General features: G+C 48.7%; 1 protein-coding gene across 2 annotated transcripts; it reads left to right on the top strand.

Annotated features, from left to right (window-relative positions):
* Positions 1-68: 68 nt before the first annotated feature.
* On the top strand, positions 69-24,032 carry SNORC (secondary ossification center associated regulator of chondrocyte maturation). 2 transcript variants are annotated; one of them, XM_043521662.1, is made up of 4 exons: positions 69-2,378; positions 2,744-2,818; positions 17,416-17,598; positions 23,898-24,032. In XM_043521662.1, the coding sequence occupies exons 2-4, from the start codon at positions 2,746-2,748 to the stop codon at positions 24,005-24,007; spliced, it is 366 nt and encodes a 121-aa protein (XP_043377597.1). In that variant the 5' UTR covers positions 69-2,378; positions 2,744-2,745; the 3' UTR covers positions 24,008-24,032. The 2 variants fall into 2 exon arrangements, with proteins under 2 accessions (XP_043377597.1, XP_007052658.1); XM_007052596.3 differs by lacking the exon at positions 69-2,378 and having other exon boundaries at positions 2,488-2,818.
* Positions 24,033-25,352: the final 1,320 nt, after the last annotated feature.

Below are 25,352 nucleotides of genomic sequence, written 5' to 3'. Positions count from 1 at the left end.
TTCATCAAAGTTTTCATCAAGAAACATCAAGCAAATACACAGGATGTGGAGCAACAGCTGCTGCTTTATTCCTGGTCTCCTGAGGAATGTTGCTGGTTTTTCTACTTGATAATTTTAGAATTCAAAATAAACATCAGTAGGCCGAGATTGGAAAATTCTGCCACACAATCTTCACTCCCCTTTCCTTCCATACGCGCGCACATGCATTTACAGTCACCTTGTTTATGGAGGAAAGATCAACCTTTGGCTCGTTTTCTGTTATGAATTTCAAACACACAAAGAAAGTATCTGAGTAAACCAGCAAGCACCCTCCGAGCCCAGTTATCTTTACTAAAGAAGGGAGAGGTTCACCCTGAACACTTCAGCTTGGGGGAAGGGCTCTCTGAGGGCTTTCTGTACATTTACCATTTTTAGACAAAATCATGCTTTTACTTCTCCCCAATCCAAATACTAGCTGTCGTTTGCTGCTGCTTGTGTTTTGGTGAGGAAAATCCTGCTAAAGTTTGAGGACATGATGGAGAGGTAATTGGTCCTTTACTGTCCACATGTTAAAAAAAGGATTACATTGATTGATGTTACTTTGTTTCCTACTTATCTCCAGGCGTGCTCCCACCTCACCCCCAGTGTGCTTTAGCTCAAAATTTACCTTAGTTTAAAATATGCTGTCTGGTTGAGGGTATCTTGAAATCTTTTTTGTACATAATTCTTAAATGTTCCAAAGTAGCCACTGTGCATGTGACCTGTTCATGAATGCTGCCCTATTCCCTTTTCCAGTAGCATTTAATTTACAAAAGGTAATTCTGAAGCTGTGATTTTGCAAGAACATAAGAATGTAAATGAAGCCACATTAATTTCCAGCTTAATAGGAACATGAGAGGTAAGAGGGGAGCAGTGCTTGCTAAATAGAAACAGCAAAAGTGTATGGAGAAGGAATTATTTTGCATTCCCTTTAAGGACCCCATCTGACTCCTATGGAAGTCTATGGAAAGGCTCCTCTTAACCATAAATAATGGGGTAAATTGGAATGGACACTGCACACTATCTCTTGAATTGAAATATTTTGGCATCCTGCTTCTCCCCTTTTAGGTTGGTGCTACAGTGGAGTGAATGTCTTCAAGTGGCAAAATTGGTTCCTTTTATATTGTGAAAAGATGGCATGAGCCTCAAAAATGGTCAGGATCACCTGTGTCAATATTTGGGGTGAAAAAGAGGAACTATAGTTCTTGTCAGTTTGTGGTGGGTGCAGTCCGTATACAGCTATGCCAGTTCCCAGTTTGCTTTTCTAGTAAGATATGGAGCTAGAGTCATTCTGGCTTCTGTGTAGCAAGGAATTGATAGTGTTGAGTGTGGTGCAAGAGGCATTTGAGGCTTCTTTTCACAAGTGATTTCTGAAGCAAGTTCTGCTTCCTAATATCTCAGTTGACTAGGGTGGCAACTTCCAGTCCGCTCTGTCCTTCCTACATCTGCCAATTTCCAGTTTATCTGGCGTAGGATTTAGCCTAGCAAAAAAAGTGTTGTAAAAGGAAACCTGAATCTGGGTTAGCATCCCTGCTTGATTTAAGAATGTATTGAATTACATATCAAAGGAAAATGGCTCTAAGGAGATCCTGTAACAAAAAACTTTTGAATCTGAAATCTAAGACCAAAAAACCCACCTAATTCACTACATCTTCAGAGCATAGAGAACTGGGTACTGTGATGATTATATACTCATATTGTGTATGGATAGCTTTCTGAACTACAGTGCTTCTCTGAACAGAAATTACTCACTTCCTTGCAGTTTAGATGTTCAATCTTCATACCAGTTTTAAAAAAAAAATTCTGGACCCACTGAGAGAGAACATGATGAAACTGTCCCATCCCTGGTAAACTGGAAAGCTCTCCTTTTATAGAAGATGAATTCTTTCCCAAATCACTTTATCATTTGAGGTGCTTGGGTCAGCCTAGATCAAAAATGTGCATTTTTTCCCTCTGCCGTTGGATCCTCTTTCTCGAGCATGTTTGAGGGAAGAGAAGAGGGGCAGGAAAATGCCTATGGTCAGGTTAAATCTGATGTGTGTCTGTGATTTAGAAGATGCTTCTTGGTAGACAATTGTGACCCGGGGTGCGGGGGGCGCCATGTGTGGTCTTTATTGTAAATCTACCGTTATAGTTTTATGTCCAGAAAACAAAGATGCTAAGAAATTGCTCTGGCTTGATTTCAGAGCATCTTTAACCCTGAAGTTGGAGGCCCTTATTCATTGATGCCAGCCCTAATAAAACTGCCCCACACACAGGAGGGTAAACCATTGAACCATATGCCTGGTTTTGGTGTGGCTTCTGTAATGAATACTGTTGCATTCTAATTTCCAGTGTGACATGGGATGGATACCCCAAAGGTAAGCATTTCAAACATAGTCCTGAATCCTGTGGGGGCACTCAGCCAACAACCACTAGTTTGCACTCACCAGATTGGGAGGGGTAACTGATTTCCAACGGTCCAGCTGTACATACGCTGTGGGAGGAATTTTTAGGCACAAATTTTAGAGGGTGGAGCTGTTCCTGACTTCAGGAGGGAGGTCTGCCTGGAAATCGGTGTCCGTGAGTCTCTACAGTGTTTGCACTCTGTGTGTGTCTGCGTTCCCATATGAAGGGGTTTGTGATCTGACTAGACAAAGTTTCATTATACTAGTGAAGTTTCCAAGCCTTTTCTACTTCGAAGAGTTTTTAAAAATTCCTTCTGACACTCTCTTCCTGGGGGAAGAAATGCCCTATCACAGCGTTCTTCACCTGGTCCTGCTGATGCTCTCTGGAGTAGTGGTCCCTGCTGTCCTAAGAGGTAAGCATCTTTGTTTGGATTTACGGTCCCAAAGCACAGGGAATCTGTTACTTATTAACCACCTCCTCCCACTTTTGCCCCATCTCTTCACTCTTCCCAAAAGATTTTCATGAGTAACTAGAGAGAAAGTACCCCCTCCTCATAGTTCAGTAAGTCATCTTTGGAATTCAAATAGCTAGTACAGGGGAAGGGTTTGATCTGCCGCTTGAGACAGTGAATTCTGTCTATTGTATCTCTTTTAAAAACGAGTACAGGCCTAGTCTCAAAATAAGAATTACTGAGAATTTGGATTGCATCAAGCAGGTTGCCTCTGCAGCTGAGAGGAAGAGTTGTATGCTCTGAATCCTAGCAGAATTAAGTTAAAATCATGTTTCAGTTCCTTTCGCTGGGTTACTACTTTCACACAGCTTGGACAATGAACAGTAGATGAACCAGTTTCTGGTTATTCATTTTCTGTCTCCCGTGCACAAGTACAATGTTGCAGTGTTTGGGTCCCAAATAGTAGAGGAATTTTTAAAAAGACCAAGCTAAATAGGCAGGGTTAAGTTATTGAGTTTTTCCTTCAAAACTGTGTATAGCCCTAAGAACTGGGGTGGGAATGCACGGAACTGTGACTGAGGTTTAGTAAAGCTTGGTCAGGCCCAAAAACAAAGCGAAGAGGGTGCAGGGGGAGGAGAATAATCAGCAGGACTTGTGCTTGTTCTCTAAGGCCCCATCTTGAATGGGACTGTTACAAGCAATTTTTCAATTGCCATCTCACATGGTTTCAGTGCAGTTACACTGGCCAGTGCATATTAAGGGCGTAGCCCTGTTCCACCAATTTAAGAATTGTTCTAAAGATTGTCTGTCTAGTCTTTAATGATTTTTATGAACAAAGAAATAATGTTATGCCCACAGTCCCCTCCACATGGGCTGGCCTCAGTGTATTGCGACCATGTTACGGAACTGCTTCTCTTAACAGACTTCCCTCTCTAAGTGTAGATGGGACTGTGTTTGAACATCAAGTGGATGGTTCGGACCAAGGTAGGAGGTGACTGTCTGATTAAACACATTGCTAAGCCTTTATCTTGTATTCCAAACATTGGAGGTCTTGGAGCTACATTGGCTTGCGATGTACACTGCAAATTTGTTCCTGCACAATTCATTTTGGCATCTTGCATAGAAGGATTGTTCTGACCATTTGCCTGGCAAATTGCTGTACAGTTGATCTAACCTTTTCTTTTTTGGGGAATTTCACACAAGAACTTTTAATTCTGTAGAATATCAAACCACAATGTTTATAGAGGCAAGTGAAGAGGAAGGGTATCTAATATTTATTTCATGAAAAGATCTTGGCTGCTAGGAACTCTTTTTAAATAACTAAGAAATACAGCATCTAATTTGTGACTGCAACCCCAGTGTTCTGATAAGATGATTTATATAAGTAGCACACTAAACATTTGAATCCTAAATTCCAGTTAGTAACTGAAGTACAACAGTGGCTGATCTCTTCCCCCAAAGAATAGTTAAGTTTGTTAGAATCTTCCCCACCATGCAAGTGCATGTTATTTTTCAGTGGTGCCTTAAACTGCTTCCTCACTGAGCTAGAACCTCACATGGACACAAGAAAGCAATGTAGCTAAGTCAATACAATATATACAGGAACTCAGACCTACCATGCAAAAACTCCCATGGGATAACCAGTAGGTCTGGGATAAGGAGCATGTTGTACTAACCCAACCACAATAGGGTTTTCACTTATATTGTACCTGACCATCACCTACTATTCTGTTACTTTCATCTTCATAGTATACTTTGTATGAAATACCCCATCCCTAGCTGACTAGAGAATGGACGGTTCATTGAATGATGCCTGTACTGCCGCAGAATGCGTTGTGTTGGTAGGATGTATCTTGTAGAAGTGTGTCTTTACTTTCTCTCAAATACATTTTCTCTTGCAGCTTTGAGCCCCTGGTGGGTTAGTTCTTTTGGTATCTAAAACTGGAGCATCAGGGAACCAGTTTGCATTAAAGATACGAAAAGTGTAAAAGATTTATTTTGCAGCACTAAGTGTGAAGGGTTCTCTCTCCCTAAATCAAGTCTTTTAATGCATGGTGGAACTTTTTCTGTATTTCATTCTATCATAAAAGGGAAGTTTCCCGCCTAGCCCCGACAGAGGTGAAGGGGTACAGACAGTCCTCTGGTCTGCATATACATGCACACGGCCCCTGCCTTTTTGTAAACGAGTTTATTTAACATTCAGCCTAACCACAGCATTCTGTGCAGCTCCACACTTGAGCTCCCAGCATCACAGGCTGCCCTTTGTGCTTCCTATGAAGGGCTCTTTTCATCTCTACGCTGGCCACATGCCCACTGTGGCTACCTGGGGCCGGACAGCCCATTGCGGGCCTCAGAGTTCACCGAGCTCCTGCCCTTCTGTGTTAAGGCCTCTCGCTTCCCATAGCAAAGCCCTCGAAAGTGGGCAAAATGAAGCCAGCCTCGGACCAATGTGCAGATGTTGTAAATCCTGGTGGCCCAAATATCCTGGATGACTCTTGTCCTCTGGTGCTATATATAACAGGAGAAGCACCAGAGAACAAGGTGTATATATATCGGTTTGTTGAAGCATTGCCTTGAAAACCTTTATGGAGCATAAACCTCCATTAATTGCAAATTAGGAGATTAGCAAGACAGAATAAAGAATCGGATTGTTTCTGAGGGTTTTCAACACCTGCATAGAGCTCATTGCACACATAAAGGGTCAAAGGATTGGCTGTCTGGGATCAGACCACTTGCTCATCTAGTCTGACTTGACTTCCTGCAGTGGTCAATATTTCATGGTAAAGAAGAAGGCAACCTCAAACCCAAAGTCCTAGCCCACTGTTCTTAGAGTGCTTGCTAGTGTCGATTCCAAGTAGGTGTGCGTGCACTACGTGCAGTCGGTACCACCCTAGTGGTACCTGTCAGGTCGGCTGTGGAGCCCCCTGGAGTTGCACCTTCATGGCAGTGTACATAGATTCCTGCTGACCCGCCGCCTCTTCAGTTCCTTCTTACCACCAGTGATGGTCGTTGGAGCCGTGTCTGTTTCTTACCTTGGCAAGCGTTTCCCCTAGTGATCGGACTTCTGATTATCCTGTAAATAGTTCATTAGTTAGTGTTAGTCTTAGTAAGTTAGTTCGATAGAAATGGGGGGCTTTCTATCCCAATTCCCTCCCCTCTTGGGGTTCGGGGCATGCCTCATTCCCAAGGGTTTAAGCTGTGCAGGACCTGCTATGAGCCCATGCCAATGGGTGACCCCGCCAGCTGAGACACACCTCCAGCACAGCAAGGTGTGGTGCAGTCTAGAGGCAAACCTGCAGTGATGAGGCACTGTTCTCCGACACCATCCCGCTCGGCACCACCGTGGTCTCCACACTCAAGATCCCCGTCATCCACACTCAAGGTCCATGGTGGATATATTAACTCCTGAGTGGCCATCCAGGGTGGCATTGCCACTCATTAAAACGTTTCAAGCCACTACGAAAACCTTGTGGCAGATTCCTGCCTCCATTCCCCCCTACAGCGAAGGGGGTGGAGAGGAACTATTTCATCACCTCTAAGGGGTACAAATAGTTATTTACATATACGCAGCTGAGTTCACTGGTCGTAGTGGCGGCAAATGAAAGAGAGAGATGGGGCAGCAGGGGTCAACTCCAAAATCCAAGGACTCAAAGAAGCTGATACCTCTTCAGCAGGAAAGCGTACTCCACCGGTGGGGGAGGAGGTGTCCTGCTTCGGATTGTTAACCAGCAAGCAATCTTCAGTACTTACAATTTCAATTCATGGGACTCCATGATGAAATTTAAGGAATTGGTCCAGTCAGACTCCAGAGTGGAATTTGCAGCCATAATAGAGGAGGGCAAGGCAGTGGCATGGACCTCCTTTGCAGGCCTCACTGGACGCGGAAGTCTTGGCTACGCAAACCATGTCCTCTGCTCGTGAGAACGAGCTCATGGCTCCAGGTGTCGGGCCTTCCACCAGAGGTCCAACTACCAATTCAGGACTTGTCCTTTAACAGCATGGGGCTGTTCTCAGAGCAGACACTCCAAGCTCCATAGTCTAAAGGTTTCGTGGGCAGCATTGAAATCGTTGGGCCTGCATACCTCCACTACCCAGCAGAAACACTTTAAGCCCCACCCCCTCCACGCTTCTACCCTACCCAGCCTAGGCAGGGCTTCTCCAGGAAGCGGGACAGGAATGGCCGGCATAAGTCTCCCCATCCACCACCCAGTCAAGGCCAGGGCTTGGCGAGGCAGTCATCAGGCTCTAAGCAAGCCTTTTGAAGGTGCGCCCGGGAACGATGTACCAGTCCTCTCGATGGATCCTTCACCCTGATTTCTGAATCTTGTCCCACTTCTACTGTGCTTGGTCCCAGATAACCTCAGATTGCTGGTTCCTTCACCCTGTAGAAGTGGGATATTCTCTCCAATTCTTCTCCTCCCAGCCCCCTTTCCCTGTCACTCTTCAGGGACCCGTCTCACGAGCAACTCTTCCTGCAGGAGGTTCAAACACTCCTCGCCGCAGGAGCAGTGGAGGAGGTTCCTCAGGAGCTAAGAGACAAAGGATTCTACTTCCAATATTTCCTAATCCCCCAAAGCCAAAGGGGGGGTGTCAGACCCATCCTCGACCTGTAAGGCCTCAACAGATTCCTGAAGAAGTTGATGTTCTCTATGGTCTCTTTGCCATCATCCCATCTCTGGATCTGGGAGACTGATACGTCGCCCTCAAACTCAAGGACTTGTATTTCCACATATCGATAGTTCCAGCCCACAGATGCTTTCTCAGCTTCATAGTGAACCACAACCATTATCAGTTTACGGTCCTCCATTTTGGCCTATCAGCAGCCCCTCAAGTTTTTATCAAGTGCATGGCAGTCATAGCCGCCTTCCTGAGAAGAAGGCAGATGCAGGTCTTCCTGTACCTCGACCACTGGCTGATCAGGGGCCGCTCCAGGGCACAAGTGGAGCAACACGTCAACTTGATGAGATCCACCTTCAACAGGCTGGGTCTCCTGACTATACACAAATCAACTCTATCCCCTGCTCAGAGAATAGAGTTCATTGGGGCAGTGTTGGACTCGGGTCAGGCCAGAGCCTGCCTTCCAGAGTCTCATTTTTGGACAATGTGAGACATCATACAAGGCTTCAAGCAATACCCCACCACCACAGCGAGGAATTGCTTGAAGCTCCTCAGACATATGGCAGCTTGTACATATGTCGTGCAACACTCTCTAGGCCTGGCTGGTGTCAACCTGGAAAAGGTGGTTACGCTCCCACTGCCAGTTCTCGGGTCTCTCCAATGGTGGCTCAGACCACGGGTGGTATGTGCGAGGGTCCCCTTCGCCAAACCGCAGACCTCACTGGCCCTGGTCACAGATGTGTCAGGATTTGGGATGGGCAGCTCATCTGGGAGAATTCAGGACCCAAGGTCTTTGGTTGCAAGAGGAGCTCTCGCTGCACATCAACGTCAAAGAGCTGAGAGCTATCTGCCTGGCCATCCAGACCTTCCAGGCCCATTTGCAAGGGAAATGTGCAGCGGTGATGACAGACAACACGACCGCAATGTTTTACATAAACAAGCAGTGCGGAGTTCTCTCCTCTCCCCTATGTCAGGAAGCCCTTAAGCTGCATAGCCCACTCAACTCACCTGGAAGCATCCTACCTCCTGGTTTCTCAGAACAAGCTGGCAAACTATCTCAGCAGAGCCTTCCATAATCACAAGCGGTTCATTCACCCGGATGCAGTGAACAGCATTTTCCAAAGGTGGGGGAGTTCCCCAGATTCACCTGTTTGCCACAAAAAGCAACAGAAAATGAATTTATCATGACCACACCCTAGTGATGTAGGGAAGCACATTATCACAAGAGACTACACCACAATGCACGTGGGGGAGAGTCTGTTGGTCTCTGTGGTGGCTAACCCACAGCAATAGACAGGAGTCAAAAGCCATGCTGTTAGCTCTGTCAGCTGCTTTTGATACTGCTGATCTTGAGGTTTATTTGACATGCCTGCAGGGGCCCTAGTGCCTCTGTTTTGGAAAGATCCTATATTTGGTTATCCTCAAGGGCTGTGATTTGGGGGATCCATCTCCTCACCCCATCTGATTGCTGTTTGAGAGGCATGGCTGTAGTGTCACACGTTGTTCGTACTGAACCTGGACACCGATACTTCCTAACCTTCATAGTGCCTGGTGGAGTGAAGACTCTAAATGGAGCAGAGCTTCCTTAAGCTCAGACCTGGTAAGATGCAGGTGTGGTGAGGGTAGGCAAGGGCTGAATGCGCTTGGGAGCATGAGCCATACTCATTGAAGAGGTGTGGTTACCGCAGTATCCTCTAGGTCAGATGCACTGAGAAGCACCCAGCTAAGGACCAAGTGTATTGATCCCTGAGAAGTATGCATATTTCTGTGTAACCTCACTTTAAATGCCAGAGCTTTTGGGAAATGAGGCTAATGAGTCGTCATGTACATGGCTGTGTTTAGCTACCTTCATGATTCAGAATCCTCAGCTAATTCAGCTTCCTTCCTTTCACTATGCTGCCCAGGTGGTGGTTAGCAGATGATGATCCTAGGGAGAGCACACAATACCGAGAGATCTTCCCAAGTGAAGGCTGACTTAGATCCCTACCAAATACAGTCATGGCCACTTGGCCACTCATAGGGAGGTGACATTTTTTTATTCACGTAATAGTTACACCATTTTAAGCCTTAATACTTAAACTTTCCTATCAATGCTGCCCAAGCATGTTGTATTACATTCACCTTCCTGATAGATGATAAACTGCATTTATACCCAATCGGTCCTTCCACATGGTGGCTTGTGAAGTGGATTAGTATAGTGTGGGTTCTTGTCAGGTGATTTTATGGAAACGCGTATGCAGCATGCCAGATTCTCTTACAACCCCAGTGAAATGCCCAGGGGCTTCCTGCACCAGGTCCCATTGGCTGGTTTCAGTGGGGTTACAGTGTAACAGAGAAATGTCTCTCATAAAGTAACATTTCACCCCTTCATAGAGGACTGCGTATCACTTAAACCCTATTTTGCTGGCCCCTCAGCAGACCAATGGATTTCACCCATAGAGAATAAACTGTCCTGAACTCTTGGATGTAAGGCTGTGTTTCTAAGGGGGATTTCTAATGACAATACAGACCACAAGACTGATGCTTGAGTAGTTAATACATATTGCCAGAACCCAGAGAAGACTACAGGCTTACTAAGAGGTACAGTTCGGGTGTATTTCATGCAATACTTGGATGTCTAAAAAGACAATATCGTGCCCACTCTCTAAGCCTTCTTCATAAATGGTTTGCGTCCCTTGCAGTTTTAAATGCATTTGTTTTACTTCACAGATTTAAAGAATGTATTTGGGATTTCTACAGTGCCTGACACAAAGGGTTGCCAATTTTGGTTGGATGTATTCCTGGAAATTTCATCACATGACATAATCTTTAATTAAAGATTAATCTTTTAATTCCTGGAGACTCCAGGCGAATCCTGGAGGGTTGGCAACCCAGTGGCACAGTGGGGCCCTGATCCAGGATTGTAGGGTGGTAGTACATACAAGCCCTGTTTAACTACTAATAAACTCCCACAAATGTTGGTGGCATTCTTGTGTTAAAATAGTGAGCTGAGGACTTTATTTAAGGTATTTTTCTGCAGTGTAGCAACCAAAACCTTCTTTTTACACATTTAGTTCCACGTGTGACATCAGATCCTGTACTGCTTAAGTTGCATCATTAGTTTGCGGCTTCACAATGTCAACTACACAGCTAGAAAAGCATGCAACTTAAAAGGCTCTGTCAGGTGTGTGCACTGCAGAGAGACTAATAGAAATCCTAATTTCTCCTTTGGTTCTTGGAATCTGGATACACTTTACTGTAAACATCAATTTCGTTGACCTCAGACCCAACACAAAGTCAGCATGTTTGGGGGGTTATAAAAGAAGTGAGCCTAAAATGCTGTTTAAATACTGCTAGCTAAGGGCCTGCTTGTCTTGGCTAAAGCCAGAACATTCAGTGTTAACTCCGGTAACAGTGTAAAAGTGGATAGAATCTGAGTAATGGCCACTTCTCGTTTTTGTGTGGTAAATGAGTGTAGAGACACATGGGGCTGGATTGTTCAGCCTTATTTCAGAAGAGTGGGAACAGGGGGCATCTGAAGACACGGCTGTTAGTTGGATGGAAAAAGTGAGGGCAAGTCATGGAAAGCAGACTGCTAGTTTAACACATGCAGTTAGTACTTTGCTCAGGAGGGATAAACGAGGCAGCGTCCTCTCTTGCTTCTGACTTAGGCTACGCAGCTTTTAGTGACAGTGCTGCCTTGCTACAGTGTAGCCATTGTTTGTCAGTTCTCCTGCTGACAAACTTCCAGCCCCAATGAGCAGCGTTAGTGTTGACGGCAGGAGAGCGCTTCTGCCAACAAAGAGCTGTTCGCACCAGTGCTTGTCGTCAGCAAAATTTGTGTCTTTCAGAGGTGTTAAAAAAATACACCCCACACTCCCCAAAAGATCATTTTTTGTCATTCAGTCGCCAGTGTAGACATAGCCTTAGTTTCCCCTCTTGTGTTGATTAGTGCAGGAGTCTCAGATAATTGCGTAATCCTATGGCATCTTATCTCCAGAGTCGGCAGTTAAGGATATGTTAAGCAGTTCCAAGTGGTGGTAGGTCTGTCAGACTCTTGATGTGTCTTTGACATGGCTACTTAAGTTCGTGTGTGTGTAGGTTTTTGTCTATACTCTAAACTGACAAGTATTGTTAATGTCGCTTCAAAACAGGCTGCAAAGAGGTTGCATTTTTCTTTAGTAATTAAAACTCTGTTAGAAACCACAAGAGCTCAAAGCAGAAAAATCGTGTGTCGCATGCACTGTTAATCCAGAATCTGTCAGATTACATCAAGGTTTAACAATCACTAGAGGGTGTAAAAGTGCTTTAAAACCAGAGTCAAAATCAGTTCTTCCTTCACTTATCTAGCACTGAGTTTTGCACAAGTCCTGCATTGGTGAATATCCTTACTGCAATGAATGCAGTTCCCAACAGTGTTCCATGTGCTAAAGATGCCACCAATGGCTACAGGAGAGACGAGACATGTAGCACTGCGTTCTGGTGTGAATATATAAAGCACCTTTCTATTACCCTGTTAGAGTATGTTTCATCAGAAAAAACACTCTCACACAATCACTTTCAGAACGTTCCCTGCTATGAAAACGCCAGCGACTGAGCTTGGTCCTGAGGAATGGGGTTTGCTCCAAGCAATGAGCCCATTATCTTCGCTAACATCTTAGAGCCTGATCAGCCGGGAGGCGTACGCACTGCTATATTGGCTTGAGTTCTCATGTAATCAAATAATTCTCTCTCCTATTTCTCTTGGAGCCACTTGTCTTTGCTAGCCAGTACTGGCTCCAGTGTTGGTACTGGCACTTGTTGTGTTAACACAATGAGTGAGGTCATGACTTGGGCCGTTAGTTCCCCCATGCAACCAAGCAGTTTAGAAATGGGGCTCAGAAGTTTTGTACACGTTGGTCTGTTCTGAAACCAATCGGCTAGTAGTGCCAGCGGCTAATCAAATAGCCACAACTCTGTTTGTTTTGCACCTTTACCTGCTGACTTGCCTAACTTTATCACTAAATCTCCCCTTCCTCTTGATTTGTGTCTTAGTAGCTGAAACCCCAGGCTCTATAACAGGAGTGGCCAAACTTACTGATCCTCTGAGCCGCATGTGATAATCTTCAGGCACCTCCTGTGGGGCTGAAGCTCCTAGACCCCCTCCCCACTGGGCAGAAGCCCCTAGCCCCACCACCCTGCCACAGGGCAGAAGCCCTGAACCCCCCTCTACCCCCAGTCTGATCGGAGGAGAATGGGGAGGTGGGGGGCCTCCACGAGCTGCACTTCAACTGTAAAAGAGCCACATATGGCTTGTGAGCTGCAGTTTGGCCACCCCTGCATTATAATAAGAAATGCGTGTAAGTGTAATCAGTTCATAGATAATGTGCCAGTAGATGGTGACCAGACTATGTAGCATTCTTAACTGGTTTTGTACTGAGCCTGTGAATGCTTTGGGTGTGTAGCTTTGACAGATAACACTGGGTTTCCCTCCTCCACACACTGCCTGTAATTTGCATATAGGTGCAACCTACTTAAAGTTGGAAGGATTAGATTTTTATCAGTAAATGTCAATAAACGTCAATTTCACTGTGTACGTACAAACCGATGAAAATGTGGTTCTAGACCAGTGATTTTCAACCTTTTTTTTTTATTTGCAGACCCTTAAAAATTTCAAATGAAGGTGCGGACCCTTTTGGAAACTTTAGCCATAGTCTGTGGACCCCCAGGGGTCCACGTGAACCCCCATTTGAAAACCACTGTTTTAGACAGCCCAGCTCTGCTCTCAGCATGCCCCAGCCCCAGCCCAGGGGTGAATTCCACTGAAATGGAACTCACTGTTTCTGGCTGGCTTCTGTTGTGTGGAACCTTGAGACACCCAGATGTCTGAGCAGGAGCCTAGAATGAATCTCTCAACTCAGCCCAATGCAGAGTTTTTAGTTTATCACTGTTTATACCAGGGGTCTCAAACACGTGGCCCATGGGGTTATTTTTCTGTGGCCCGACAGCTCCCTGCACCCCCCCCGCCCCCCCCCCAGCATTTACCTAGAGCAGCTCCGGCCCGGCGCACACTGGGGACAGGGCAGGCTCCCTGCCTTCCTGCCCTGCCCCCGCGCTGCTCCGGGAAGCGGCCGGGACCTGGGGGAGGGGTCTGCGTGTTGCTCTGGCGGCTCCTCCAGGTACCTCCCCCGAAGCTCCCATTGGCTGCGGTTCCCCATTCCCAGCCAATGGGAGCTTCGGGGAAGGTACCTGGAGGAGCGGCCAAAGCAACACACAGACCCCTGTGCCCTACCAGGTCCCGGCCGCTTCCCAGAGCAGCACGGGGGCAGGGCAGGAAGGCAGGGAGCCTGCCCTGCCCCCGGTGCATGCTGGGCCGGACCCGCCCCCCAAACCCCTCCTGCAGCCGAACCCTCTGCCCTGAGCCCCCTGCTGCACCCCACACCCCTCTGGCACCCCGACCCCCTGTCGCACCCCTCCTGCACCCTGACCCTCTGTCCTGAGCCCCCTGCTGCACTCCATACCCCCCCTGCACCCCAACCCCCTGCCCTGAGCTGCCTGCCCCACCCTGCACCCTGATCCCCTGCCCTGAGCCCCCTGATGCACCCTGCACCCCTCTTGCACCCCCTGGGGGCAGGAAGGGTGTGGAGTTGGGGTGGGGATTTCAGGGAACGGCTGGGCAGGGGCAGGGCCTCATGGAAGGGGTGGAGTGGGGACAGGGGTGGGGCTGGGTGCAGCAGTGTGGGGGGGGTCAGTGGTGCAGCCCTCGGGCCAATGTACTAGTCCTCATGTGGCCCTCGTGGTCATTTGATTTTGAGACCCCTGGTTTATAGCATGCACCTAATTAGAGGGTCTCTGGGTGCATGTATCTTAACTTACATATCACATGACAGCCAACCCTCACCACTCTGCCATGGTGGGCCAGCAATGAGACCTGCCAGGGTTTAGTGAGCATGTGAGATGCTGTCATTCTTTAACAGAATCCCCGCTGAGCAGTTGCCCTGGGTATGGCCTAGATTTTCTCAGCCCAGGAAGCTGGGCTATTCTGGATCCCCGCCCTCAACTTTCTCAGCCTAGATAGCCAGAGTGGCCGTTGAGATGTCCCTGGCCTTGGCTGCTCCGCTAGATTTTCCATCCCAGTGTGACATTCCCAGTGGTTTCAGCAGGGACCTGTGGAATGTCTCCATTTCTCACTGGGGCCTCTGGGTTGTCCCACCTGAACAAAATGAGCATTGATGCAGACTTCTGGACCAGCCACACGTAAACAGGAAAGCCCTTCTCAGTCCCAGCCGACCCTGCTGGGAAAAGAAATAACAGGATGTGAATCGCAGCCTCAAACAGAATGCAGTTTCTTTTACTCTTCTCCCTGGGCAGCCCCAACGGGCGCCATCTGGGGAGGGTTCAAGTCTCTGAATGCTCCAGTCTGCCATGCTCCCAGGGAATGTGTCCTATCCAAACAGCTGCTGCTGCTGGCAGGAGGCTTCTGACTCCCCCTGCGGAGCTAACTGTGTTCAGGCAGAGGACTTAGGTGTGCAAAGGCCCTGTCAGCACTTAAACCTTGATTGCTTTTGGGAGAGGAAAATGGCCAGAAGCTGAACAGCCCTGGGCTAATGTACTTTGCTTTCATTTTCTGAGTTGCAGTGAGTTGTAAATGCATCCAAGCAGTGAGCTCAGTACAAACACTTGTCCTGATGATTGCTGAGAAATGTGGCTGCTAGGAAAAATCACCATTGGGAAAACTTCCTTGTAGGCTTAGACTTGGTGTTTATGGTTTCTCATGTTTATACACAGCTTTGTGTTTGGGAGAGAAGATGCAGCAACAGCAATGGATCAGCGCAAGGGCCAGGAACAAACAGGGCTGTACTCTAGTCCAGTGGTTCTCAAAGCCGGTCCGCAGCTTGTTCAAGGAAAGCCCCTGGCGGGCCGGGCCAGTTTGTTTACCTGCCGTGGCTGCAGGTTCGGCCGATCGCGGCTCCCATTGGCCGCGGTTCGCCGCTCCAGGCCAATGGGGGCTGCGGGAAGCGGTGCAGGCCAAGGGACGTGCTGGTCGCCCTTCCCGCAGCCCCCATTGGCCTGGAGCAGTGAACCGCGGCCAGTGGGAGCTGCGATCGGCCGAACCTGCAGCCACGGCAGGTAAACAAACCGGCCCGGCCCGCCAGGGGCTTTCCTTGAACAAGCGACGAACCGGCTTTGAGAACCACTGCTCTAATCAGTGACCCAGCAGGAGGGTGCTCTAGCACCCGCTCCCTAACCCATGTTGCTGCAAGCGTCTGTGTGAAATGGAAAATTATCTAGTGGAAACTATCCTAGAAGCATGCTCTCCTTAACCCTGACAGGCAGCCCCTTCGCTGGCATAGGCTTCGTTCACCCCCAGCATTAGTCACACCAGGTTTCTTCCTGCCCGCCCCCACTTACATCCTAGCGGACAGTTTTCTTCCCCAGTGTACACCCTATTGCAGCTGCCTTTCTGCTCATTCACCAGTTCTGATTCCAGCACCTACGGTGAAATCCTGGCCCTGCTGAGTCAATGGGGCTTTGCCAATGATGTCAATGGGGCCAGGATGTCACCCCTAGTCTCTAGTGCTTTTCATAGACTCCTAGAAATGTCAGGCTGGAAGGCACATCAAGAGGCGATCAAGTCCAGCCCCCTGTGCTGAGGCAGGATCAGTAAACTTAGACCAGCCCTGACGGGTGCTTTTCCAGCCTGTTCTTCAAAACCTCCAATAATGAGGATTCCACAACTTCCCTTGGAAGCTTATTCCAGAGTTTAACTCCCCTTAGAGTTAGAGTTTTCCTAATATCTAACCTCAATCTCCCTTGCTGCAGATTAAGCCCATTACTTCTTGCCTTACCTTCAGGGGACATGGGGAACAGTTAATCACCGTCCTCTTTATAACAGCCCTTAACATATCGGAAGGCTGTTCTCAGACCCCCACTCAGGTGTCTTTTCCCAAGACTAAACATGCTCCAGTTTTTTAACCTTTCCTTGTAGGTAAGGTTTTTCTAAACCTTTTATAATTTTTGTTGCTCTTCTCTGTATTCTCTCCAATTTATCCACATATTTTCCAAAGTGTGTTGCTCAGAACTGAACCTGGTACTCCCGCTGAGGCCTCACCACCACTGAGTAGAAAAGGATAGTTACCTCCCATGTCTTCCAGACAATACTGCTGTTAATGCACCCCAGAATAATATTAACTCTTTTTTCAACTGCAATCCCATTGTTGACTCCTGTTCAATTTGTGATCCACTACAACCCCCAGATCCTTGTCAGCAGTATACGATCTAGCCAATTATTCCCCATTTTGTAGTTGTACATTTGATTTTTTTTCCTTCCTAAATGTCATACTTTGCACTTGTCTTTATTGAATTTCATCTTGTGGATTTCAGACCAATTCTCCAATTTGTCATACTTATCTTGAATTCTAACCCTGGTCTACAAAGTGCTTGCAACCCCTTCCCAGTATGATGGTCTGCATGATGCAGCCCGGAGAGCGGCAAAGAAAGTGCCCTCATTAAATGGGGCTTTCCTTACATCTCTTGTGTATAGGTTTAATTAGACATTTGGAAGGGATATTTTTCTGTTCTGGGATCCTGGAGGCCCTGGGTCCATATGCAAGCTAGATTGTCATGTAGTATAACTCAGCTGAGGTCATTTACATATGACATCAGTGTCAGTGCCTCAGCCATGCCCATGCCATAGAGGAGGGAATCTTTAGCTGCAGAAAGGCCAGAGCTGAGAGCCATTTTGGGGGAGGGGGCGGATTAAGGCTCAGCGCCACCCACCCCCTGAGCAAACACTGGCAATTGTGGGTGGCTCTAACATGTTGCAGAGCAGAGGGCAGTGGTGAGACAGGCTGGCCAGTACAGGCTGCAAGTTGTGACTGGGCCCTGCAGGCAGGAATCCCAGTGAACAACTGGCAGTAGCCCAGTGCTGTAGCGGCATCAGTGGTTGATCGGGGAGTAACTGGGATTTATGCTTGTTCCAGCAGAGTATCCCCAAGGACCTGCCCCCACGCTATGGAATGAGCCGCCGGAGCTGCCGTCGGGAGGGGGCCCCTTTGATGCTGCCACCACCACAAGCCACTTCTCGGACTCTACAGGCTTCCCCCTGTACACCTCAGAGTATGAGCCTGAGGACACCACAGACCTGCACCATCTGGATGATAACGGTATGTAGGAGCCTCCCAGGCAGCACCCGGCACCATCCTCTGTTAGAACTGTCCAGCCCATGGCAGGTCAGGCGGTTACCCAGCCATCACCTGCACACCCGAGCCCTTCTGTTTGGAGCAAATGTTACTGTGGTTTAGGAGAAAATCCATAAGGTATTGCTGAGAACTCCGTTATCTGTGTCCTGTTTTCTGTGATCTCCAGGGAAAGGGGAAATGAACACTGGCAATATAAGCCATCCTGTTCTTTATCGCTTGTTTAGCACCATAGATATACATGGCACTCCCAGGGTTGCCAAATTTCTAATCACACAAAACCGAACACCCTGCCCCAAGGCCCCACCCATGCACACTACATTCATAGAATATCAGGGTTGGAAGGGACCTCAGGAGGTCATCTAGTCCAACCCCCTGCTCAAAGCAGGACCAATCCCCAACTAAATCATCCCAGCCAGGGCTTTGTCAAGCCTGACCTTAAAAACCTCAAAGGAAGAAGATTCCACATCTCCCTAGGTAATGCATTCCAGTGCTTCACCACCCTCCTAGTGAAAAAGTTTGTCCTAATATCCAACCTAAACCTTCCTCAGTGGAACTTGAGACCTTACTCCTTGTTCTGCCATCTGCTACCACTGAGAACAGTCTAGATCCATCCTCTTTGGAACCCCCTTTCAGGTAGTTGAAAGCAGCTATCAAATCACCCCTCATTCTTCTCTTCTGTAGACGAAACTATCCCAGTTCCCTCAGCCTCTCCTCATAAGTCATGTGTTCCAGTCCCATAATCATTTTTGTTGCCCTCCACTGGACACTTTCCAATTTTTCCACATCCTTCTTGTAGTGTGGGGCCCAAAACTGGACACAGTACTTCAGATGAGGCCTCACCAATGTCGAATAGAGGGGAACGATCATGTCCCTCGATCTGCTGGCAATGCCCCTACTTATACAGTCCAAAATGCCATTGGCCTTCTTAGCAACAAGGGCACACTATTGACTCATATCCAGCTTCTCATCCACTGTAATCCCCAGGTCCTTTTCTGCAGAACTGCTGCCTAGCCATTCTGTCCCTAGTCTGTAGCGGTGCATGGGATTCTTCCGTCCCAAGTGCAGGACTCTGCACTTGTCCTTGTTGAACCTCATCAGATTTCTTTTGGCCCAATCCTCTAATTTGTCTAGGTCCCTCTGTATCCTATCCCTACCCTCCAGTGTACCTACCTCTCCTCCCAGTTTAGTGTCATCTGTAAACTTCCTGAGGGTGCAATCCACACCATCCTCCAGATCATTAATGAAGATATTGAACGAAACCGACCCTTGGGGCACTCCACTTGATACCGGCTGCCAACTAGATATGGAGCCATTAATCACTACCCGTTGAGTCCGACAATCTAGCCAGCTTTCTATGCACCTTATAGTACATTCATCCAGCCCATACTACTTTAACTTGCTGGCAAGAATACTGTGGGAGACAGTGTCAAAAGCTTTGCTCAAGTCAAGGAATAACATGTCCACTGCTTTCCCCTCATCCACAGAGCCAGTTATCTCGTCATAGAAGGCAATTAGATTAGTCAGGCATGACCTGCCCTTGATGAATCCATGCTGACTGTTCCTGATCACTTTCCTCTCCTCTAAGTGCTTCAGAATTGATTCCTTGAGGACCTGCTCCATGATATTTCCAGGGACTGAGATGAGGCTGACTGCTGTAGTTCCCCGGATCCTCCTCCTTCCCTTTTTTAAAGATGGGCACTACATTAGCCTTTTTCCAGTCGTCTGGGACCTCCCCCGATCGCCAGGAGTTTTCAAAGATAATGGCCAATGGCCAGGGGTGAAAATAAGTTAGAGAACTTACCGGTACATCGGAGTCCTGAGCAGGGGGCGTGGCCTTAACCGGAAGAGGAGGACCTTAAATCTCCGGGCCCTTTAAATCTTGATTTAAAGGGCCAGGGCTCCAGCTGCAGTAGTGGCGGCTGGAGCTCCGGGGCCTTTTAAATCCCCGCCAGAGCCCTGCTGCCTGAGCCCTGGGGTAGCGGCGGCGGGGATTTAAAAGGCTGGGGTGGTAGCAGGAGCTGGAGCTCCGGGGCCCTTTAAATCCCTGCCAGAGCCCTGCCACCGCTACCCTAGGGCTTTAAATTGCCGTCTGGGAAAGCCGGTCCTGGTACAGTGCACCAGCTCTTACCAGTATGCCGTACTGGGGCGTACCAGCTTACTTTCACCTCTGCCAATGGCTCTGCAATCACATCCACCAACTCCTTTAGCACTCTTGGATGCAGCGCGTCTGGTCCCATGGACTTGTGCTTGTCCAGCTTTTCTAAATAGTCCTGAAGCACTTCTTTCTCCACAGAGGGCTGGTCACCTCCTCCCCATGCTGTGCTGCCTAGTGCAGTAGTCTGGGAGCTGACCTTGTTCGTGAAGACAGAGGCAAAAAAAGCATTGAGTACATTAGCTTTTTCCACATCCTCTGTCACTAGGTTGCCTCCCTCATTCAGTAAGGGGCCCACGCTTTCCTTGACTTTCTTCTTGTTGCTAACATACCTGAAGAAACCCTTCTTGTTATTCTGAACATCTCTTGCTAGCTGCAACTCCAGGTGTGATTTGGCCTTCCTGATTTCACTCCTGTATGCCTGAGCAATATTTTTGTACTCTTCCCTGGTCATTTGTCCAATCTTCCACTTCTTGTAAGCTTCTTTTTTGTGTTCAAGATCAGCAAGGATTTCACTGTTAAGCCAAGCTGGTCGCCTGCCATATTTACTATTCTTTCTACACATTGGGATGGTTTGTCCCTGTAACTTCAATAAGGATTCTTTAAAATACAGCCAGCTCTCCTGGACTCCTTTCCCCCTCATGTTGTTCTCCCAGGGGATCCTGCACATCAGTTCCCTGAGGGAGTCAAAGTCTGCTTTTCTGAAGTCCAGGGTCCCCCCTTCCTTGGTGGCTCGTTCTCCCTCACCCTCACTCACTTTCACTGGGCTGGGGCAGGGGATTGGGGTGCAGGAGGGAGTGAGGGCTCTGGGGTGGGGCTGGGGATGAGGGGTTTGGGGTGCAGGAGGGAGCTCCAGGCTGGGGGGTGGGGCCAAGAGATTCAGAATATGGGATGGGGCTGCAGGTTGAGACAGGTGATTGGGGTGTGAGAGGGGGTATGGGCTCTGGGCTGAGGATGAGGGATTTGGGTGTAGGTGGGGGTTCCAGAATGGGGGGGGTGGGGCCAAGGGATTCAGAATATGGGAGGGGGCTGCAGGTTGAGGTGCAGGAGGGGGTACGGGCTCTGGGCTGGGAGTGCAGGCTGTTGGGTGGGTCCAGGGATGTGGAATTTGGGGGTGCAGGAGGGGGCTCCAGGTTTGGGGGGGCTCAGGGCTGGGGCAGGGAGTTGGGGCTCACGGTTGGGGCGCGGGCTTACCTTGGGCAGCTCCCGGTCAGCAGCGCAGTGGGGCTAAGGCAGGCTCCCTACATGTCCTGGCACCGCGCTGCGCCCTAGAAGCAGTCAGCAGGTCTGGCTCCTAGGCAGGGGGGTCAGGAGGCTCTGCACGCTGCTCTTGCCTGCAGGCATTGCCCCTCCACCTAGGAGCCGGACCTGCTGGCCACTTCCGGGTGCAGCACAGAGCCAGGACAGGTAAGGAGCCTGCCTTAGCCCTGCAGCACAGCCGACCGGATGTTTAACAGCCCGGTCAGTGGTGCTGACTGGAGTCACCAGGGTCCCTTTTCGACTGGGTGTTCCGGTCAAAAACTGGACACCTGGCAACCGTAGGCACTATCCAAAACAAAGATGGATTCCCTGCCCCCAAATCTATTTAACCTACTAGGGTTAGCAGTGAGATGGCCTAGAGAAGGAAATCAACCAGACTCTGGCATCCTGCAGGGTCATTGTGTCTCATCACAGCACTTCCCGTCCCCACAGGCTGCGCTCTCCAATAATCTAGCCCTCAGTTCCTCATGTTTGGAACCCGATCCAGCTCAGATGTTTGACCCTTACAAAGTCCCCTGGGTTTATATTGTGTCTTGCTGAATCTTCTTTGGTCCCCTGTGTAACAAGAACGATGTCTGCAGTAATGGAAAATGCAAATGAGTCTGTCTTCATCGTGTGCAAACCGCATGCATTGCCTCCTACACTTTCACCTTTAATGTTATTTCCTTGGGGCTGCGCTCCTCTGATACTGCGCGAGATAGGAGGCTAATGGAATTTCTGTTTATTCCTACCCCTACTCCCTCTGTGTGTCCTGTACTACCTTCTCTGCCCCTCCCCATGGTGTTCCTGCTTTTGGTGCAAGAGCTTTCTGCTGTGCAGCTCCTGGCCTCCGGAAAGCTGCGCTGTCTTGCTCCAGCTCCATGCTCTAGCTATGTTCAAATAGTGTTTGTAAAGTTCTTTTCCTCCACTTCCTGCCTGTCGTTGTTGTTCTCTTGTCCTCTCGCTCTGTGTCCCTGTTGTTTCCCTCTGTAAGTAATTCTGGGCTCATTTGTCTGAGTGACTCTTCCCACAACACAGCTGTAACATGGGGCCATGCTGAGACTGTTTCCCCATTAGCCCACAAGAATAATCAAACTTCTTCCTCAAAGATTTTAAAGACCAGGGCATGGCACTGAAATGCCACTTTCCCAACTGGCTTCTAAAGTCTATAGTGAGTTAACTTGGAAGGTGGAGGGAGGGTTAAAATATGACACGTGCCCTGGTGAATGATCCCAGGAAGGGTCAATTGGCTAGCAGTGTCCTTTGCCACTGTGCTAAAGACCTGTGCTATCAGAAGGTCAGTTAGCTGATCAGAGACCTGCTTGATAGTGACAGTTCCCTGAGTTGCTGTCACGTGACACAAGGAAATTGCATTCAGTGATTGTGTTGAGGTGACAGCATTGCTGCCATCTGAACCTCCTGACTGGGAGAGATGGGCACCTAAGCAGCCGTGTGACCTCTGGGTATAATTCAGTGGCTGGGTGGTGTCACAACATCTCTCATCTGAAAGCTTTGCCAGGGTAAACGGCAGAGAGACAACGAGAACCACTCAACCAGAGACACCTCCACCCGCAACCCACCCCGCAATGCCAATGAGCGTTCCCCTGTTGGAATGAAACAAGTGCAGCTGGCAGGCGAGCTGAGAGAAGGCTTCACTGGAAAGACAGTTGGGACAAAGCTATGTTGATACATTGTGTCTCACGATGGGCCAAGGGAGGTAATGATGTAAGGAGACCACAAGGTCCTAGAGCTATTGGTGCCACCATGATCACTGCTCTCCTGGGCACCTCTGTGATTGTGGCCCTGGGAAAATTTTCTGTCTCCTGAACTCTCCCAAAGGGCAGGACCGTCCCGGAGACCCTGCCTGCTGCTCCAACCATCATGTGCAATCTGGCCACAGGCAATTATCTCCTAGTGAACACGCACCCCTGGGGCTACACAGTCCCTTCCTCACCCAGGTTACTGCACTGCCTTCAAGTCTATAGCAAACACTCAGATCCAGGCGTGGTTTTAAAATGTGCTTCCCTCTTATCTTCCTCCCCCTCCCTGCTTCCCTCCCTTGCTCATTTTCACCCCGCCCCAAGGCTTCCAACACTTCTTTGTCACAGGCCCAGAGCCGCCAGGATTGCTGGCGGTGGATTTCATGAGGTTTCCAAAGGGAAGCCTGCAGCAGCACCCCGGCTCCTTGGAAGCCTTGCTACCATCCGAGGGAAGGCTGTTGCAGGGCATGGGGATGGAAGCCAGCAGCTGTAGTGTCTGCACGGTGCTTGTCACTCAGGGTGTTGCAGGGGGGAAGGAGGAATGGGGAAGGAGTTTTAAATGAATGTTAATTATTAGTGTAGGTGGTTTGGTTTTATCCCATTTTTCCTTGGAGTTTGCTGGGATTTGGTGGAGGAACATTCATGTTTGAAACTGGCTTTCTTCAATCAACCACCATAAAATCCCAGTAGCCCCGGTCCTCCCCGTACAGGTGCCGGGGCCTGCGGTGCAAGCACTTGTTGCTAAATGCATAGTGTGGGGGTGGCTCTGAGTGATGATTGCGCCTGTCATTTCCATAGTACACTCGGCACTGTGTATTTCCCAGGCATGCGGGATTGTGCCCAAGGGCAGTGGGGGCTGAGTATTGCAGGAGTGGAAGATTCAGCCCACCCAGGTGGAGGGGAAGGACGGAGCGTGTCCTCACTAAATACTATTTCCTGCAGCTGCCTAGAGATTATTGGGGACCACACTGGGCCTTCCTGGTCCTGGAGCTGGGCAGTCTGGTGTGCTCCATGTATCCAGGGATTTGTGGATACAGTTTCTTCCACATGCCTTTAGCTCTGAGTGACCTCCAGCTCTTTGTGCTGTTCTGAGCCTTTCTTTTCTCTCGCAGGGTCTCTGGGTCCTGGAGCCATCAGTGCCATCGTAATCGCTGCTCTCCTGGGCACGTCTGTGATTGTGGCCCTGATCGTCATCACCCTGCGAAAATTCTCTGCCTCCTGAACTCAATAAAAGATTTTTCTTAATACAAGTGTCTTCTGCTTGTCTGTGTGTCTGAGCTCTGGCCTGCTCCATCTGTGTCTGACTGCAAAGGGCCCCATTCAGGATGCACCTCAATGAGGAGTCTGAGGGCTTTTTAACAGACTTTAACACCACCACTGCCCTCCGTGTACATTTTACTCCCACATCAGTGATAAGTTAGAGCCATGTGGGCTGATGCTGCAGGAGCATCTCTGGGTTGCTCATGCTGCTCCGAGCCACAGAATTATTCTGGTCCTTTGCTGGAAGCTGTGAGGTTCGTGACTCTGTGGCACTTATGCACAGCTGCTGCCCTTGCTTCCTGCAAACAGCCACCAGCAGCAAAGCATTCACAGCATGAGCTTCAATATCCCCCTGATCCTGGCAGGAGCAATCCAGGGCAGGAATGGGAGGGACTGAGGCAAGGGAACTGACTTCACCATGCTATTGTGGGTTTTGCTTAATGGCTTTCTGATCCACCAACCCACCTGTTACACTCACCCTTACAAGCCACTCCCTTTCATTGCGGGGTACGAACTTTCAGATACTCTTCCTTATGCACACACTTTGCTTGCTCCTGATCAATACTCAGTGGCCTGTGATGCAGTCACAACCACTGCTAGGATTGGAGAGATGCCATTGCCATTCTAACTATTCTGGAGATGTCCCTTTCAATGCAGCTACAGGATTGTTGCATTCCCACTCCTGGTCCCCCCCAAACTTTTCATATATGGTTGCATCCCTGGGCTGTGATACCTTCATATGCTGAAGTAACTGACTGCTCTCTTGCTCTTGTCATATTTCCTCCTGTTTTCAATATTGCCCTCCAGCGCCATAGGGACTCTTGCAATTTAGTGCCCCTGAGAGATGGTGTCGTATTTGAGATGCTACTGGCGAGCTCTGATGTATAGTGGTAAGCATTCACAGGTGGTGGCAGCAGCAGCCGCTGCCTGTCAAAGATCTGAACAGGACCTTCGTTCTCGGTGTGAGACCATATCAAAAGGGCTCTCGCGTCCAAAGGTACAAGAGAGGGTGATGATAGCAGCGTGAGACTAGGCAGGCAACTGCCAGAGACAATGGATGTCTCAGTTAGAAGCTGAACTCTGAGACTGTCCCACCAGCAACCACTCTCACTGCCCATCACTTAAACAGGAACATTTATTCCCACCTAGTTACATCGCTCAGGGCTCTGGAAAATTTTGCACCCTGTGTCACACAATTAGGTTGTTCTAACCTCCAGTGTAGGTGCAACTAGGCTGCCAGAAGAATACCACCTCTCAGAGAGGTCCATTAATGACATTGATGGAAAACCCCCTTTTGTTGTAGGAAG

This window comes from Chelonia mydas, chromosome 9 (genome assembly GCF_015237465.2).
Source record: "Chelonia mydas isolate rCheMyd1 chromosome 9, rCheMyd1.pri.v2, whole genome shotgun sequence".
Classification (NCBI taxonomy): Eukaryota; Metazoa; Chordata; order Testudines; family Cheloniidae; genus Chelonia; species Chelonia mydas.
Note: the sequence above shows the minus strand (reverse complement) of the source record. Positions and strands in the feature narration are given on the sequence as shown.

Excerpts from the sequence above, each read along its gene's own strand:
- SNORC (XM_043521662.1), top strand. The coding sequence starts at position 2,746 with ATGCCCTATCACAGCGTTCTTCACCTGGTCCTGCTGATGCTCTCTGGA. Across the intron at positions 2,819-17,415 it reads GGTCCCTGCTGTCCTAAGAG|CAGAGTATCCCCAAGGACCT; the intron begins GTAAGCATCTTT and ends TGCTTGTTCCAG. Across the intron at positions 17,599-23,897 it reads GCACCATCTGGATGATAACG|GGTCTCTGGGTCCTGGAGCC; the intron begins GTATGTAGGAGC and ends TTTCTCTCGCAG.